General features: G+C 41.3%; 1 protein-coding gene across 1 annotated transcript in view; it reads left to right on the top strand.

Annotated features, from left to right (window-relative positions):
- The window catches only part of SH3GL2 (SH3 domain containing GRB2 like 2, endophilin A1), a 68,295-nt gene that overhangs the window by 44,323 nt on the left and 10,790 nt on the right, over positions 1–13,182 (top strand). The window contains exon 4 of the mRNA XM_089912628.1: positions 12,186–12,329. Within this exon, the coding sequence (XP_089768754.1) occupies positions 12,186–12,329 (144 nt within the window). The remainder of the gene's footprint in view (positions 1–12,185; positions 12,330–13,182) is intronic.

Here is a 13,182-nt window from a genome sequence, read left to right as displayed (position 1 = left end):
ATTTGGATTCCTTTTATTTCCTTTTCTTCTCTGATTGCTGTGGCTTAAACTTCCAAAACTGTGTTGAATAAGAGTGGTGAGAGTGGGCAACCTTGTCTTGTTCCTGATCTTAGTGGAAATGTTTTCAGTTTTTCATCATTGAGGACGATGTTTGCTGTGGGTTTGTCATATATGGCCTTTATTATGTTGAGGAAAGTTCCCTCTATGCCTACTTTCTGCAGGGTTTTTATCATAAATGGGTGTTGAATTTTGTCAAAAGCTTTCTCTGCATCTGTTGAGATGACCATATGGTTTTTCTCCTTCAATTTGTTAATATGGTGTATCACATTGATTGATTTGTGTATATTGAAGAATCCTTGCATTCCTGGAATAAACCCCACTTGATCATGATGTAGGATCCTTTTAATGTGCCGTTGGATTCTGTTTGCTAGTATTTTGTTGAGGATTTTTGCATCTATGTTCATCAGTGATATTGGCCTGTAGTTTTCTTTGTGACATCCTTTTCTGGTTTTGGTATCAGAGTGATGGTGGCCTCATAGAATGAGTTTGGGAGTGTTCCTCTCTCTGCTATATTTTGGAAGAGCTTGAGAAGGATAGGTGTTAGCTCTTCTCTGAATTTGATAGAATTTGCCCGTGAAGCCATCTGGTCCTGGGCTTTTGTTTGTTGGAAGATTTTTAATCACAGTTTCAATTTCAGTGCTTGTGATTGGTCTGTTCATATTTTCTATTTCTTCCTGATTCAGTCTTGGCAGGTTGTGCATTTCTAAGAATTTGTCCATTTCTTCCAGGTTTTCCATTTTATTGGCATAGAATTGCTTGTAGTAATCTCATGATCTTTTTTATTTCTGCAGTGTCAGTTGTTACTTCTCCTTTTTCATTTCTAATTCTATTGATTTGAGTCTTCTCCCTTTTTTTCTTGATGAATCTGGCTAATGGTTTATCAATTTTGTTTATCTTCTCAAAGAACCAGCTTTTAGTTTTATTGATCTTTGCTATTGTTTCCTTCATTTCTTTTCATTTATTTCTTATCTGATCTTTATGATTTCTTTCCTTCTGCTAACTTTGGAGTTTTTTTGTTCTTCTTTCTCTAATTGCTTTAGGTGCGAGGTTAGGTTGTTTATTCGAGATGTTTCCTGTTTCTTAAGGTAGGATTGTATTGCTGTAAACTTCCCTCTTAGACCTGCTTTTGCTGCATCCTGTAGGTTTTGGGTCGCCGTGTCTCCATTGTCATTTGTTTCTAGTTATTTTTTGATTTCCTCTTTGGTTTCTTCAGTGATCACTTCGTTATTAAGTAGTGTATTGTTTAGCTTCCATGTGTTTGTATTTTTTACAGATCTTTTCCTGTAATTGATATCTAGTCTCATAGCATTGTGGTCGGAAAAGATACTTGATACAATTTCAATTTTCTTAAATTTACCAAGGCTTGATTTGTAACCCAAGATATGATCTATCCTGGAGAATGTTCCATGAGCACTTGAGAAAAATGTGTATTCTGTTGTTTTTGGATGGAATGTCCTATAAATATCAATTAAGTCCATCTTGTTTAATGTATCATTTAAAGCTTGTGTTTCCTTACTTATTTTCATTTTGGATGATCTGTCCATGGGTGAAAGTGGGGTGTTGAAGTCCCCTTCTATGATTGTGTTACTGTCAATTTCCCCTTTTATGGCTGTTAGTTTTTGCCTTATGTGTTGAGGTGCTCCTATGTTAGGTGCATAAATATTTACAATTGTTATATCTTCTTCTTGGATCGATCCCTTGATCATTATGTAGTGTCCTTCTTTGTCTCTTCTAATAGTCTTTATTTTAAAGTCCATTTTGTCTGATATAAGAATTGCTACTCCAGCTTTCTTTTGGTTTCCATTTGCATGGAATATCTTTTTCCATCCCCTCACTTTCAGTCTGTATGTGTCTCTAGGTCTGAAGTGGGTGTCTTGTAGACAGCATATATAAGGGCCTTGTTTTTGTATCCATTCAGCCAGTCTGTGTCTTTTGGTGGGAGCATTTAATCCATTTACATTTAAGGTAATTATCAATATGTATATTCCTATTTCCATATTCTTAATTTTTTGGGGTTTGTTATTATACGTCTTTTCCTTCTCTTGTGTTTCTTGCCTAGAGAAGATCCTTTAGCATTTGTTGTAAACTGGTTTGGTGGTGCTGAACTCTCTCAGCTTTTGCTTGTCTGTAAAGGTTTTAATTTCTCCATCAAATCTGAATGAGATCCTTACTGGGTAGAGTAACCTTGGTTGTAGCTTTTTCTCCTTCATCACTTTAAATATGTCCTGCCAGTCCCTTCTGGCTTGCAGAGTTTCTGCTGAAAGATCAGCTGTTAACCTTATGGGGATTCACTTGTGTGTTATTTGTTGTTTTTCCCTTGCTGCTTTTAATATGTTTTCTTTGTATTTAATTTTTGACAGTTTGATTAATATGTTTCTTGGTGTGTTTCTCCTTGGATTTATCCTGTATGGGACTCTCTGTGCTTCCTGGACTTGATTAACTATTTCCTTTCCCATATTAGGGAAGTTTTCCACTATAATCTCTTCAAATATTTTCTCAGTCCCTTTCTTTTTCTCTTCTTCTTCTGGAACCCCTATAATTCGAATGTTGGTGCGTTTAATGTTGTCCCAGAGGTCTCTGAGACTGTCCTCAGTTCTTTTCATTCTTTTTTCTTTATTCTGCTCTGCAGTAGTTATTTCCACTATTTTATCTTCCAGGTCACTTATCCATTCTTCTGCCTCAGTTATTCTGCTATTGATCCCACCTAGAGTATTTTTAATTTCACTTATTGTGTTGTTCCCCATTGCTGTTTCATCTTTAGTTCTTCTAGGTCCTTGTTAAATGTTTCTTGCATTTTCTCTCTTCTATTTCCAAGATTTTGGATCATCTTTACTATCATTATTCTGAATTCTTTTTCAGGTAGACTGCCTGTTTCCTCTTCATTTGTTAGGTCTGGTGGGTTTTTATCTTGCTGCTTCATCTGCTGTGTGTTTCTCTGTCTTCTCATTTTGCTTATCTTACTGTGTTTGGGGTCTCCTTTTTGCAGGCTGCAGGTTCGTAGTTCCTGTTGTTTTTGGTGTCTGTCCCCAGTGGCTAAGGTTGGTTCAGTGGGTTGTGTAGGCTTCCTGGTGGAGGGAACTAGTGCCTGTGTTCTGGTGGATGAGGCTGGATCTTGTCTTTCTGGTGGGCAGGTCCACATCTGGTGGTGTGTTTTGGGGTGTCTGTGGACTTATGATTTTAGGCAGCCTCTCTCCTAATGGGTGGAGTTGTGTTCCTGTCTTGCTAATTGTTTGGCATAGGGTGTCCAGCACTGTAGCTTGCTGGTCGTTGAGTGAAGCTGGGTGCTGGTGTTGAGATGGAGATCTCTGGGAGATTTTTGCTGTTTGATATTCCATGGAGCTGGGAGGTCTCTTGTGGACCAGTGTCCTGAAGATGGCTCTCCCACCTCAGAGGCACAGCACTGACTCCTGGCTGCAGCACCAAGAGCCTTTCAGCCACATGGCTTGGAATAAAAGTGAGAAATAGTAGGAAGGAAGGGAGGGAGGGAGGGAGGGAGGGAGGGAGGGCGGAAAAGAAATAAAGAAAGAAAGAAGGAAAGAAAGAAAAGAAAGAAAGAAGATAAAAGAATAAAATAAAGTAAGGTAAAATAAAATAAAGTTATTAAAATAAAAAAATTATTATTAAGAAAAAAATTTTAATAGAAAAACAAACAAGAAAACGGATGGATAAGAACCCTAGGACAAATGGTGAAAGCAAAGCTATACAGACAAAATCTCACACAGAAGCATACACATACACACAAAAAGAGGAAAAGGTGAAAAAATAATAAATCTTGCTCTCAAAGTCCACCTCCTCAATTTGGGATGATTCGTTGTCAATTCATGTATTCCACAGATGCAGAGTATATCAAGTTGATTGTGGAGATTTAATCCGCTGCTCCTGAGGCTGCTGGGAGAGATTTCCCTTTCTCTTCTTTGTTCTCACAGCTCCCAGGGGCTCAGCTTTGGATTTGGCCCTGCCTCTGCGTATAGGTCGCCGGAGGGCGTCTGTTCTTCGTTCAGACAGGACGGGGTTAAAGGAGCCGCTGATTCGGGAGCTCAGGCTCACTCAGGCTGGTGGGGAGGGAGGGGTACGGAGTGCGGGGCGAGCCTGCGGCGGCGGAGGCCGGCATGACGTTGCACCAGCCTGAGGCGCGCCGTGTGTTCTCCCGGGGAAGTTGTCCCTGGATCACGGGACCCTGGCAGTGCCGGGCTGCACAGCTTCTCGGACGGGAGGTGTGGATAGTGACCTGTGCTCTCACACAGGCTTCTTGGTGGCGGCAGTAGCACCCTTAGCGTCTCATGTCCATCTCTGGAGTCCGCGCTGTTAGCCGCTGCTCACGCCCGTCTCTGGAGGAGTTCCTTTAAGCAGCGCTTTTAATCCCCTCTCCTCGCGCACCAGGAAACATAGAGGGAAGAAAAAGTCTCTTGACTCTCCCACCCATCCACACTTTTTCCCAGACTCCCTTCCGGCTAGCTGTGGTGCACTAACCCCTTCAGGCTGTGTTCACGCTGCCAGTCCTCTCCCTGCGCTCGTACCGAAGCCCGAGCCTCGTCTCCCAGCCCCCGCCGCCCCGGCAGATGAGCAGACAAGCCTCTCGGGCTGGTGAGTGCTGGTCGGCACCAATCCTCTGTGTGGGAACCTCTCCGCTTTGCCCTCCGCACCCCTGTGGCTGCGCTCTTCTCCGTGGCTTCGAAGCTCCCCACTCCGCTGCTCGCAGTCTCTGCCCGCGAAGGGGCTTCCTAGTGTGTGGAAACCTTTCCTCCTTCACAGCTCCCTCCCACTGGTGCAGGTCCCGTCCCTATTATTTGTCTGTTTATTCTTTTTTCTTTTGCCCTACCCAGGTACGTGGGGAGTTTCTTGCCTTTTGGGAGGTCTGAGGTCTTCTGCCAGCCTTCAGTAGGTGTTCTGTAGGAGTTGTTCCACGTGTAGATGTATTTCTGATGTATCTGTGGGGAGGAAGGTGATCTCCGTGTCTTACTCTTCCGCCATCTTCCCCCTCTCCAATCATACATTTTTATCAGTTTAGATATTGGACCATCAGCCACTGTGTCAGTCAGAGTTCAATAAGGGAAGCAAAGACATGGTGGATACTATGGACTAAGAGATTTATTAAAGGAACTAGAGCTTGTAAGTTGTAGGAAGATCTGGGTAAATAAAGGCCAAAAAAGTAGAGTTAAGGATCAGAGAAAGTTCACTGACCAGCCCTGGCCCAGGTAAACAAACTTACAGTAATCTGGAAGGCAGGCAGGCCCAGCTGCTGGAGCAGCACTGCACAGGGCAGCTGACATGGAAGGCTGCAGAAGACTGTTGTCTCTTCAAGGTTACCACCTCTGTGAGTTTGCAGCAAAAGCTCTGTGGTGGGCCTGGGGGCGATCTTGGTCAGCAGAATCAGCATTCAAGAAGAGCTGGGCACAGAGTATGACATCGAGGACAAACTGGGACCTGTGTTCACCTCAGCCTTCAGAGTGTATGGCTGCTGCTTCGCCTTCGCCTCCCAAATGTGCACAGCCTCACTTTGGACCAATTCTTGCTTGGAAACATGCAGGGGAGGGGTTCTGGGAAATGTAGTTTCCCACACAACCAAGTTGACAGTGGAACACTTCACACACATTTCTAGAAAGAGAACATGGAGGGTAGAAAGGAGTGCTTTCCCCTGTCTCCTGTGCCTATGGTGTGTGTCTGTGCTAGTTGCTCTTTTGGCTGTTTATCACTGAATCCTGATAATAACTTTCAGAATTAAATGACTTTTCAGGGATACACAGCTAGCAAGATTTGGAGCCTGGATTTTTACCTGTATTTATATGAACCAAAGCTAATGTTTATTGTAATGCTCCATGCTGTTTTCCATGACAGACAAGACCTAATGGTCTGTTTTCTTGTTTGATCATTTGGATTAAGAAATGTATATATATATTTTTTTAACACTAAGATTTAGCAGAAATACTGGGTTTTCAACATTCCCAGTTAGTTACCATGCTAGTTGCTTAGGAGAGACTGAGCAGTGACTCACAGGGACACCACTTTTAGGTCAGAGGAAAATAACACCATTTGGCAGTGCGAGGAGAGCTTCTGTTTTACTCTCCGCAGAGCTTTGACTTCCCTTTGGCTGTGCCCAGAATTAGAAAGCTCTTCAAGGGATGGTACAGATTATGCTTTAGAGTCCAGAGCTGATACGGATTGAGCTTTGACTGCCCCTGTTTCTCTCCCTGAATAGATAGTATAAATTTTTGAGGACAGAAAAGAAACTGCTCCCCCTCCCCTTTTTAACAGAAGACAAAACAATGGAAGCCCTTTGGGGGAATAAATTAGCTTCCTTGTTCATCCTAATTTTACTTCCTGCTGTTTCAGTTCACCAGATACATTTCCTTCCAGAAATCACCTAGATGTGGACTCATCGAGACCTTGCCTCTGATGGTTTTTTTCCTTGATGGCATTTCACCTGTTAATCCTTATTAACTTTTCTCTTCCTAGCCAATTCTCTTTATACCACTGAACATATTTTTCAGCAGAACTTTTTGGTGGAAAGACCCTTGAGGTTAGAGCAGTGCCCAGATTGTGAAGATGTGGTGAGTAGTTTATGCAGTTCAGCCACTAAATTAGGTCTACTGATGGAAAAAGAAGTGGGAAATACGTTAAATTTAGTACTTCCTAATGGAAGTAATATATGCTCATATTATTAAGAATATATATATTTTTCAAAGCTTTTTACAAAAAACAGCAGTCCCCCTGGAGTTACTTCCCCCATTTCCGTTTCCCAGAAGCAACACATCTTTTCCCTCTCTCATTTTTCCAGTATGTTTATAGCATAATTTATGTTGGATCATATTCAGTATTTACATTTTACACCCTTGTCAAACTTGTACAGATCTGAGACATACAGAATAATATGGTTATATTTCTTTTCTTATACAACCTTTTTGTTTTTCCTGGAGTTAATAATTGTTTTAATTTTCAGTTTCTTAACTTTTTGTGTACCTTTCACTGATTCTTTCCCTAACCCTCTGCCACAGATATGAATTTCCTGTCAACACATTGAAACGTGCCAGGTGTCAATCATCTTTCGGATATGTATCTGATGCTGCATTCTAGATTGGTTACTGTCTTAGTTTGGGTCCCCCCAGAAATAAACCATGTGCATGGGTGTAAGCACAAGTGGTTGATTTAGAAGATGATTCCAGGAAATCCTGTTAGGAGATTAGGAAAGGGGAGGAGGCCAATGAAGGGTGCATTATAAAGCAAGGTACAGCAGTGGACGACTATAACCTGATTCCAGTGGGGATCATGGGGAGCCTATAGTTCCCTTTAGCTCATGGCTCCCTGAGCTGCATGCACCTGGTTATGTATAGTGTCAGCTACAGTTGGTGCTCAATGCCTGATGCACAAGGACCATCTTGGGATCTCCCTTTATCATCATTTTTACCTCTTTTCTTACACTGGATCCCATTTTCTGGATCTCTTAACCTGTCCCTTTTCTCAGCTGACACCTTTGTTTTGGTAGAATGCCTCTTCCATTGACCTTGGGAAGACAAATTAAAATCTTCCTTGTGTATTTGAAAATGTCATATGTTACTTTTATACTTCATTGATCATTTGAATTTAGGATTATAGATTATTTCCTCCAAAAATGTTGGAGTCATTGCTTCATTGTTTTCTGAAGAAATTTCTCATGTCGTTCATGGTTTTCTCATGTTCAGTGACCTTCTAATACTTGATACTGTGTGTGTAGCCTATTTTTTCCTCTCTGAAAGGTTTTAGGACTGTCTTTTTGTCTCCAGTGTTATGAAATTTCATGTTAATAGTCCTTGGTAGGATCCTTTTATCCATTGTCCTGGGCGTTCGATCGACCCTTTCAACCTGGGAACACGTTTGTCAGTTCAGAGATTTCTTGAACTTTTACAAAGAATTTCTTCCCCTTCTATTTCTGTGTTCTTTCTTTTTGGAGCTTCTGATATTCAGCTGCTAGACCTCCTGGACTGATCCTGATTTTATGTTTTCTTTCTGATTTTTTTGATCTCTGGTTTTTTGTTCTACTTTTGGGGGAATTTGCCTCAACCTCATCATCTGTGCTTCTATTGATTTTTTTAAATTTTATGTTTTATTGAAATTCATATTTAAAGTTAGATTATATTTTAATCTCTAAGAGTTCTCTGTTTCTTTTTTATTTCATTGATGAAGTATCTCGGACACCTAAGAATGTTAACGATAGTTATTTTTCTTTCCCTGAGTTGTTTGGTTTTTACAATTTCCTTGTTTGTTTTGCCTCTTTCATGTTAGAAACTTTCTTCGAAGTCTGATGTTAGTGGCTAACCTTTTCCTCTTAGGTGTAGGACAGTAAAGCTGAGTCAAGGGAGGGTGCTTATTTACTATCATAGCTTCATTCTAGGGTAATCAGCCTGAAGTTGTTGCATTGGGTGCTTCCAGCTGTGAATATCTGTAGGTCTCTTCTCTTGAGTCGGTTGTATTCCCCAGAGAAGAATCTTCCAGTCTTCTGCCCAGAGGGTTCAAACCTGACTGCCAGTTCTCTAGGGCAGGGCTCCCCAACCCCTGGGCCACGGACCGGTACAGGTCCTCAGCCTGTTAGGAACCAGCAGGAGGTGAGCAGTGGGCGAGCCGTGGAAAAATTATCTTCCACAAAACCGGTCCCTGGTTCCAAAAAGGTTGGGGACCGCTGCTCTAGGGGACCAGTAGGGGAGGTGTGCTGGCAAGTCTCACAGTTCACAGTCTGGACTGGCCCTAAAGCCCTGTTTTCAGTATAGGTCAGGTAGCTTCTCTCTGCAAAAGAACTCTATTAGATTGCTACACTTTTTATTCTTCATAAAAAAAACAAGTTTTCTAGTTCCCATTCTCTGTTATGATTCAAAAGGCTGTCAGTCACGTGAGCCATAGGATATGGACAGAGTCTGCTTATGAAAACCACTGCCATGACCGTCTACTAGTTTCTAAGATAGTCTATTTATTCGTTTATTCTTTCCTTCAGCAGTCCAGGTTAAATATCTAATGCGTGTACAGTTTTATGCTAATCCTGTCTGGGAGATACGCAGAGCAGCATACTAGTATCCTGCTCTCATGGGCCAGGGGAGAGATTGCTATTAGGAAGCTGTTTCTGCAGTAAACCCAGTGGAAGCAGGTTGAACTAGAATAGCAAAGGTGGGAAAGTAAAGATGGCGGCTTAGAGAGATTGTAACAATTTGAAAGAAAGGCTAAAGCTATGGCAAATATAAAGATAATGTGAAGGAGAGGAGTTAGGTCCCTTTAGAAGAGAAGAGAAGGGTCCCTAGGGGCACATCTAACTTGGTGATGCTATCTAGCCCGAGATCATATTATAGGAATTCTAATGCCTTAAGTTTGTATTTTTCCAGGCTTCCTCTCTGTTTCTTCAAGTACTGCTTTAAAAAAAAAAAAAACTTATTTATTTATTTATTTGGCTGTGCCGGGTCTTAGTTGTGGCATGTGGGGTCTTTTAGTTACGGCATGCTCACTCTTAGTTGCAGCATGCACGCAGGATCTAGTTCCCTGGCCAGGGATCAAACCCAGGCCCCCTGCATTGGGAGCGTGGAGTCTTAACCCCTGGACCACCAGGGAAGTTCCTTCAAGTACTGCTTTTTAAAATCACTTAAAAATAATTATGTTAACACTTAAAAATGGTTAATTCAGACATCTGATTATGTTTTTCAAGAACACATAAATTTTACTAATCCAAGAGTCTTAAAAATAGTTAATATCTGTGAATAAATTTAAAAGCTGGTCTCTTCAAATATATGAATCACTAAGTATTTTAGATGATTTGAAGAAATAAACTAATAGAATATGGTTTTCTTCCCCCTTCTCGTGAAAATGTAGAACATATTCAAGATGTTCCTAAGTAATTAATGGAAGAATTGAACAACATAATCAAACAACAGTGAAAATGATAAATTTGAAAATCAGCCACAGTATATTAAACTGTTACAATTATTTCAGGTAATTGCTTACCGGAAGACAGCTCTTAGCAGAACCAAGATCTAAGCACAAATCAGTAACCAAATTCATGAAAGAAATAAATCTTTAGAGTGTAAAAACAGGACTTGAAGGGATTAACCACCGTGTGTGTTTTCATTCCTCGGTTTCTTTGATCTCCATTTATCTTCTTTCCTTCTGTTCATTTGGTACCTCTTATTGTCTGGTGTCTGCTTATTTGTTTTATTTGTGCTAATGTTACTCCTTCTTTGTGTTTCCCTGGTACCTTGTGTGTATTAGCTGTTATTGCATTTATCACATTTGTTGCCACTGTTTACGTATCTGACACCTCACTCTACTGTGAGCACCTTGGCAGGGACTATGTCTTTCCTGGATTTCAGATATGGCTTATTGTAGAAAAGTCTTTGAACATATACTCTAATTATACCATTCCCCCCAAAAAATGTGTCATCATGTGACATTTTCAATTTTTTAAATTTAACGTGTATGATACACTTTTCTATGAGAAGCAAAGTAAAGAAAATGTGAATTTTACATTTTTTCCAGGTACCACCAGGCTTTACATCTGTTAGCATGACTAATTGCTACTCATTATGTGATTCTAAGCTTAAAGATTTTTCTCACCCGAAACCTTCTTTGCGATGCCCACTCCTACAGATTAGGGTGATGCTGTATACTTTCGTGACTTGCTGTAATCTCCCCACATGACACTTGGTATATACACTTCACTCTAATTGCTTTTAAAATAGACGCTACCCTCAGTTCACTATAAACTTCATAAAGGCAGAGGCCATAGCTGTCTTGTTCATTATAATATCCCTGGGCAAACTTGGGAGGGTGACCTCTCATAATAATTCTCTTTGTCTGCAGATTCGACCTTTGAAGCCCAAAGTTTAAATAAAAACCTATTCAAAAGAAATGTTCAAGATGAAATGGCAGCCACTAAATGCTGGAAGTGTGTGCTTTAGCTGTGATTCTATCAGGGGTTTCTAAACAGATGGAATCCTGGGCATAATTCTAGGTTAATGTACATTCCCAACTCTGATAATGAACCTGAGAAGCCGTAGTATCCTAGCATCAAGTAAATCATTGTCTTTAACAGTGTGGTAATAAAGCTGTTTCTTCCATGAAAACTGGATTTGCCTTCTAGGCATCTTCTTTTATAAAAGTAAAAGCAAAAAAGAAATTGAAATGCTGTCTTTGTGGCACAAAACTAATTTTCAGAAGCAGTTATGTGCGAGAAAAGTAATTAAGTCTTTTTAATGAACATAATATTTCTGTTCTTCATGGGACTGTTTACTGTTAGAATCTTAGTTGAGAGGTGATTTTGAAAATAGCTCTATTTTATACATGGTGTAAGTGAAACACGGCATAAGGCCCACACTGCAGGAGTTATCAGTTAATTTCCTACTTCAGTCCATAGTTTCCTAGAATTGAAATACAAGGTAGAATCCTAAAACTTCAAGATCACATAATCCCGTAGTTTTCGAAATGCTTTCTGTGGGCCACCCAGATCCACAGAGGGACTGAAGGGCCACAGCAATGAAGAGAGTATCAGAAAAGGCACAGGAGTAGAGAATGGACTTGAGGACACGGGGAGGGGGAAGGGTAAGCTGGGACGAAGTGAGAGAGTGGCCTGGACATATATACACTACCAAATGTCAAATAGATAGCTAGTGGGAAGCAGCCGCATAGCACAGGGAGATCAGCTCGGTGCTTTGTGACCACCTAGAGGGGTGGGATAGGGAGGGCAGGAGGGAGACGCAAGAGGGAGGGGATATGGGGATATATGTATATATATAGCTGATTCACTTTGTTATACAACAAAAACTAACACACCATCGTAAAGCAATTATACTCCAGTAAAGATGTTAAAAAAATAAAATAAAAAAAGGAAAGGCACAGGAAGACGGGCAAGAAGGGATCTTCACCTGGAAGAGCTTTGCCTTTTCTATTAAATTCCTCTTGAGATTTTGAGAGAAAGGGAGAGTTTAGCAATTAAAAGAGCAGGTGTGTGTTTATCTGTGGACCAAGCTGCGCATATTGCAGATGAAGACGTTGGTGGAGGGGCAATTTTCGGTAGCTGAGCTGGTTTAGAGACCGGTGAAGGCCTGACTCCCCACCCAGCGCTGTCCCTCCTACATCACGTTGCCTGCTTTGAAAGTCTCTTATCTCTTTGTCTCCAGCTTCCAGAGCTAAACTCAGCATGATCAACACCATGTCAAAAATCCGTGGCCAGGAGAAAGGGCCAGGCTATCCTCAGGCAGAAGCACTGCTGGCAGAGGCCATGCTCAAGTTTGGAAGAGAGCTTGGGGATGATTGCAACTTCGGTAATGTATGCTTCCTCACATTTTCATTTTTCATTCGTCCATGGGATTTTAGTGCCACTAAGAAAACTCTGTAGGAAATCATCCAAACCCATGTTATATTTTGATTCTCAATTTTAGATCTTGTCCACATGGGCCCCAAATTTGTTTTCAGAGTCGTTTCATCATTTTTGGTGTCATTTGTCTTAGGAATTTTATGTATTTTCTTTTTTCCTAATGAGATCCCATCATTACAGTAGCTGGGTGACACATCCAGATGCCTGGACATTTACCATTGCACGTGTCTGGCGGTAACTAGAGTGTTGGGACAGAGGGAACTGTCACAGTCAGCATGAGTCAGCACCCCACCCCATGAGCTTTCTCTTTGCTCCCTGCTCTTCTATGCAGGGTACCTCATTTGACTGCCCCAGGTGAATTCCTTCACCCCTCCCTCCTTTGACCCTCAGCTGCCATAGTAACCACCTTCTGTTTTCCCTCCACTATGTGAGGTCGCAGCAAATGACTGTCCTTCCTGATTGAGCCCTGTGCTCTGTTCCTGGTATTTGCTTTTGCTCAATGCGCTGGCATTAAAGAGGTCTCCTCTAAGGGAAAGCAAGCACTTACAAAGGAGGGTAGGGGGCTTCCAAATTGCTTTTTAAAGGAAAAGCAAAATTTTATGTTCTTTATAATAAGGGGTCCCTCTACCCCCCATTGGGGGCATTGAGTCTATTGTACTCAGTGAACTTTCATGTACTGTCTCAGGTGGAAAGTACACTGATCTCCAGAGGGCAGTATATGCTGTCTGTTGTCTTGGTTGTCTTCAGAGGACAGACAGTAATCCCAGGTTTTTCGTCTGTGATGGGTGCTGTTGCTGCAA

This window comes from Delphinapterus leucas, chromosome 6 (assembly GCF_059928025.1).
Source record: "Delphinapterus leucas isolate spDelLeu-1000000601 "Yukka" chromosome 6, BTC_Dleu_Yukka2, whole genome shotgun sequence".
In the NCBI taxonomy this organism is placed as follows: domain Eukaryota; kingdom Metazoa; phylum Chordata; class Mammalia; order Artiodactyla; family Monodontidae; genus Delphinapterus; species Delphinapterus leucas.
This window is presented reverse-complemented; position numbering and strand designations above follow the sequence as displayed.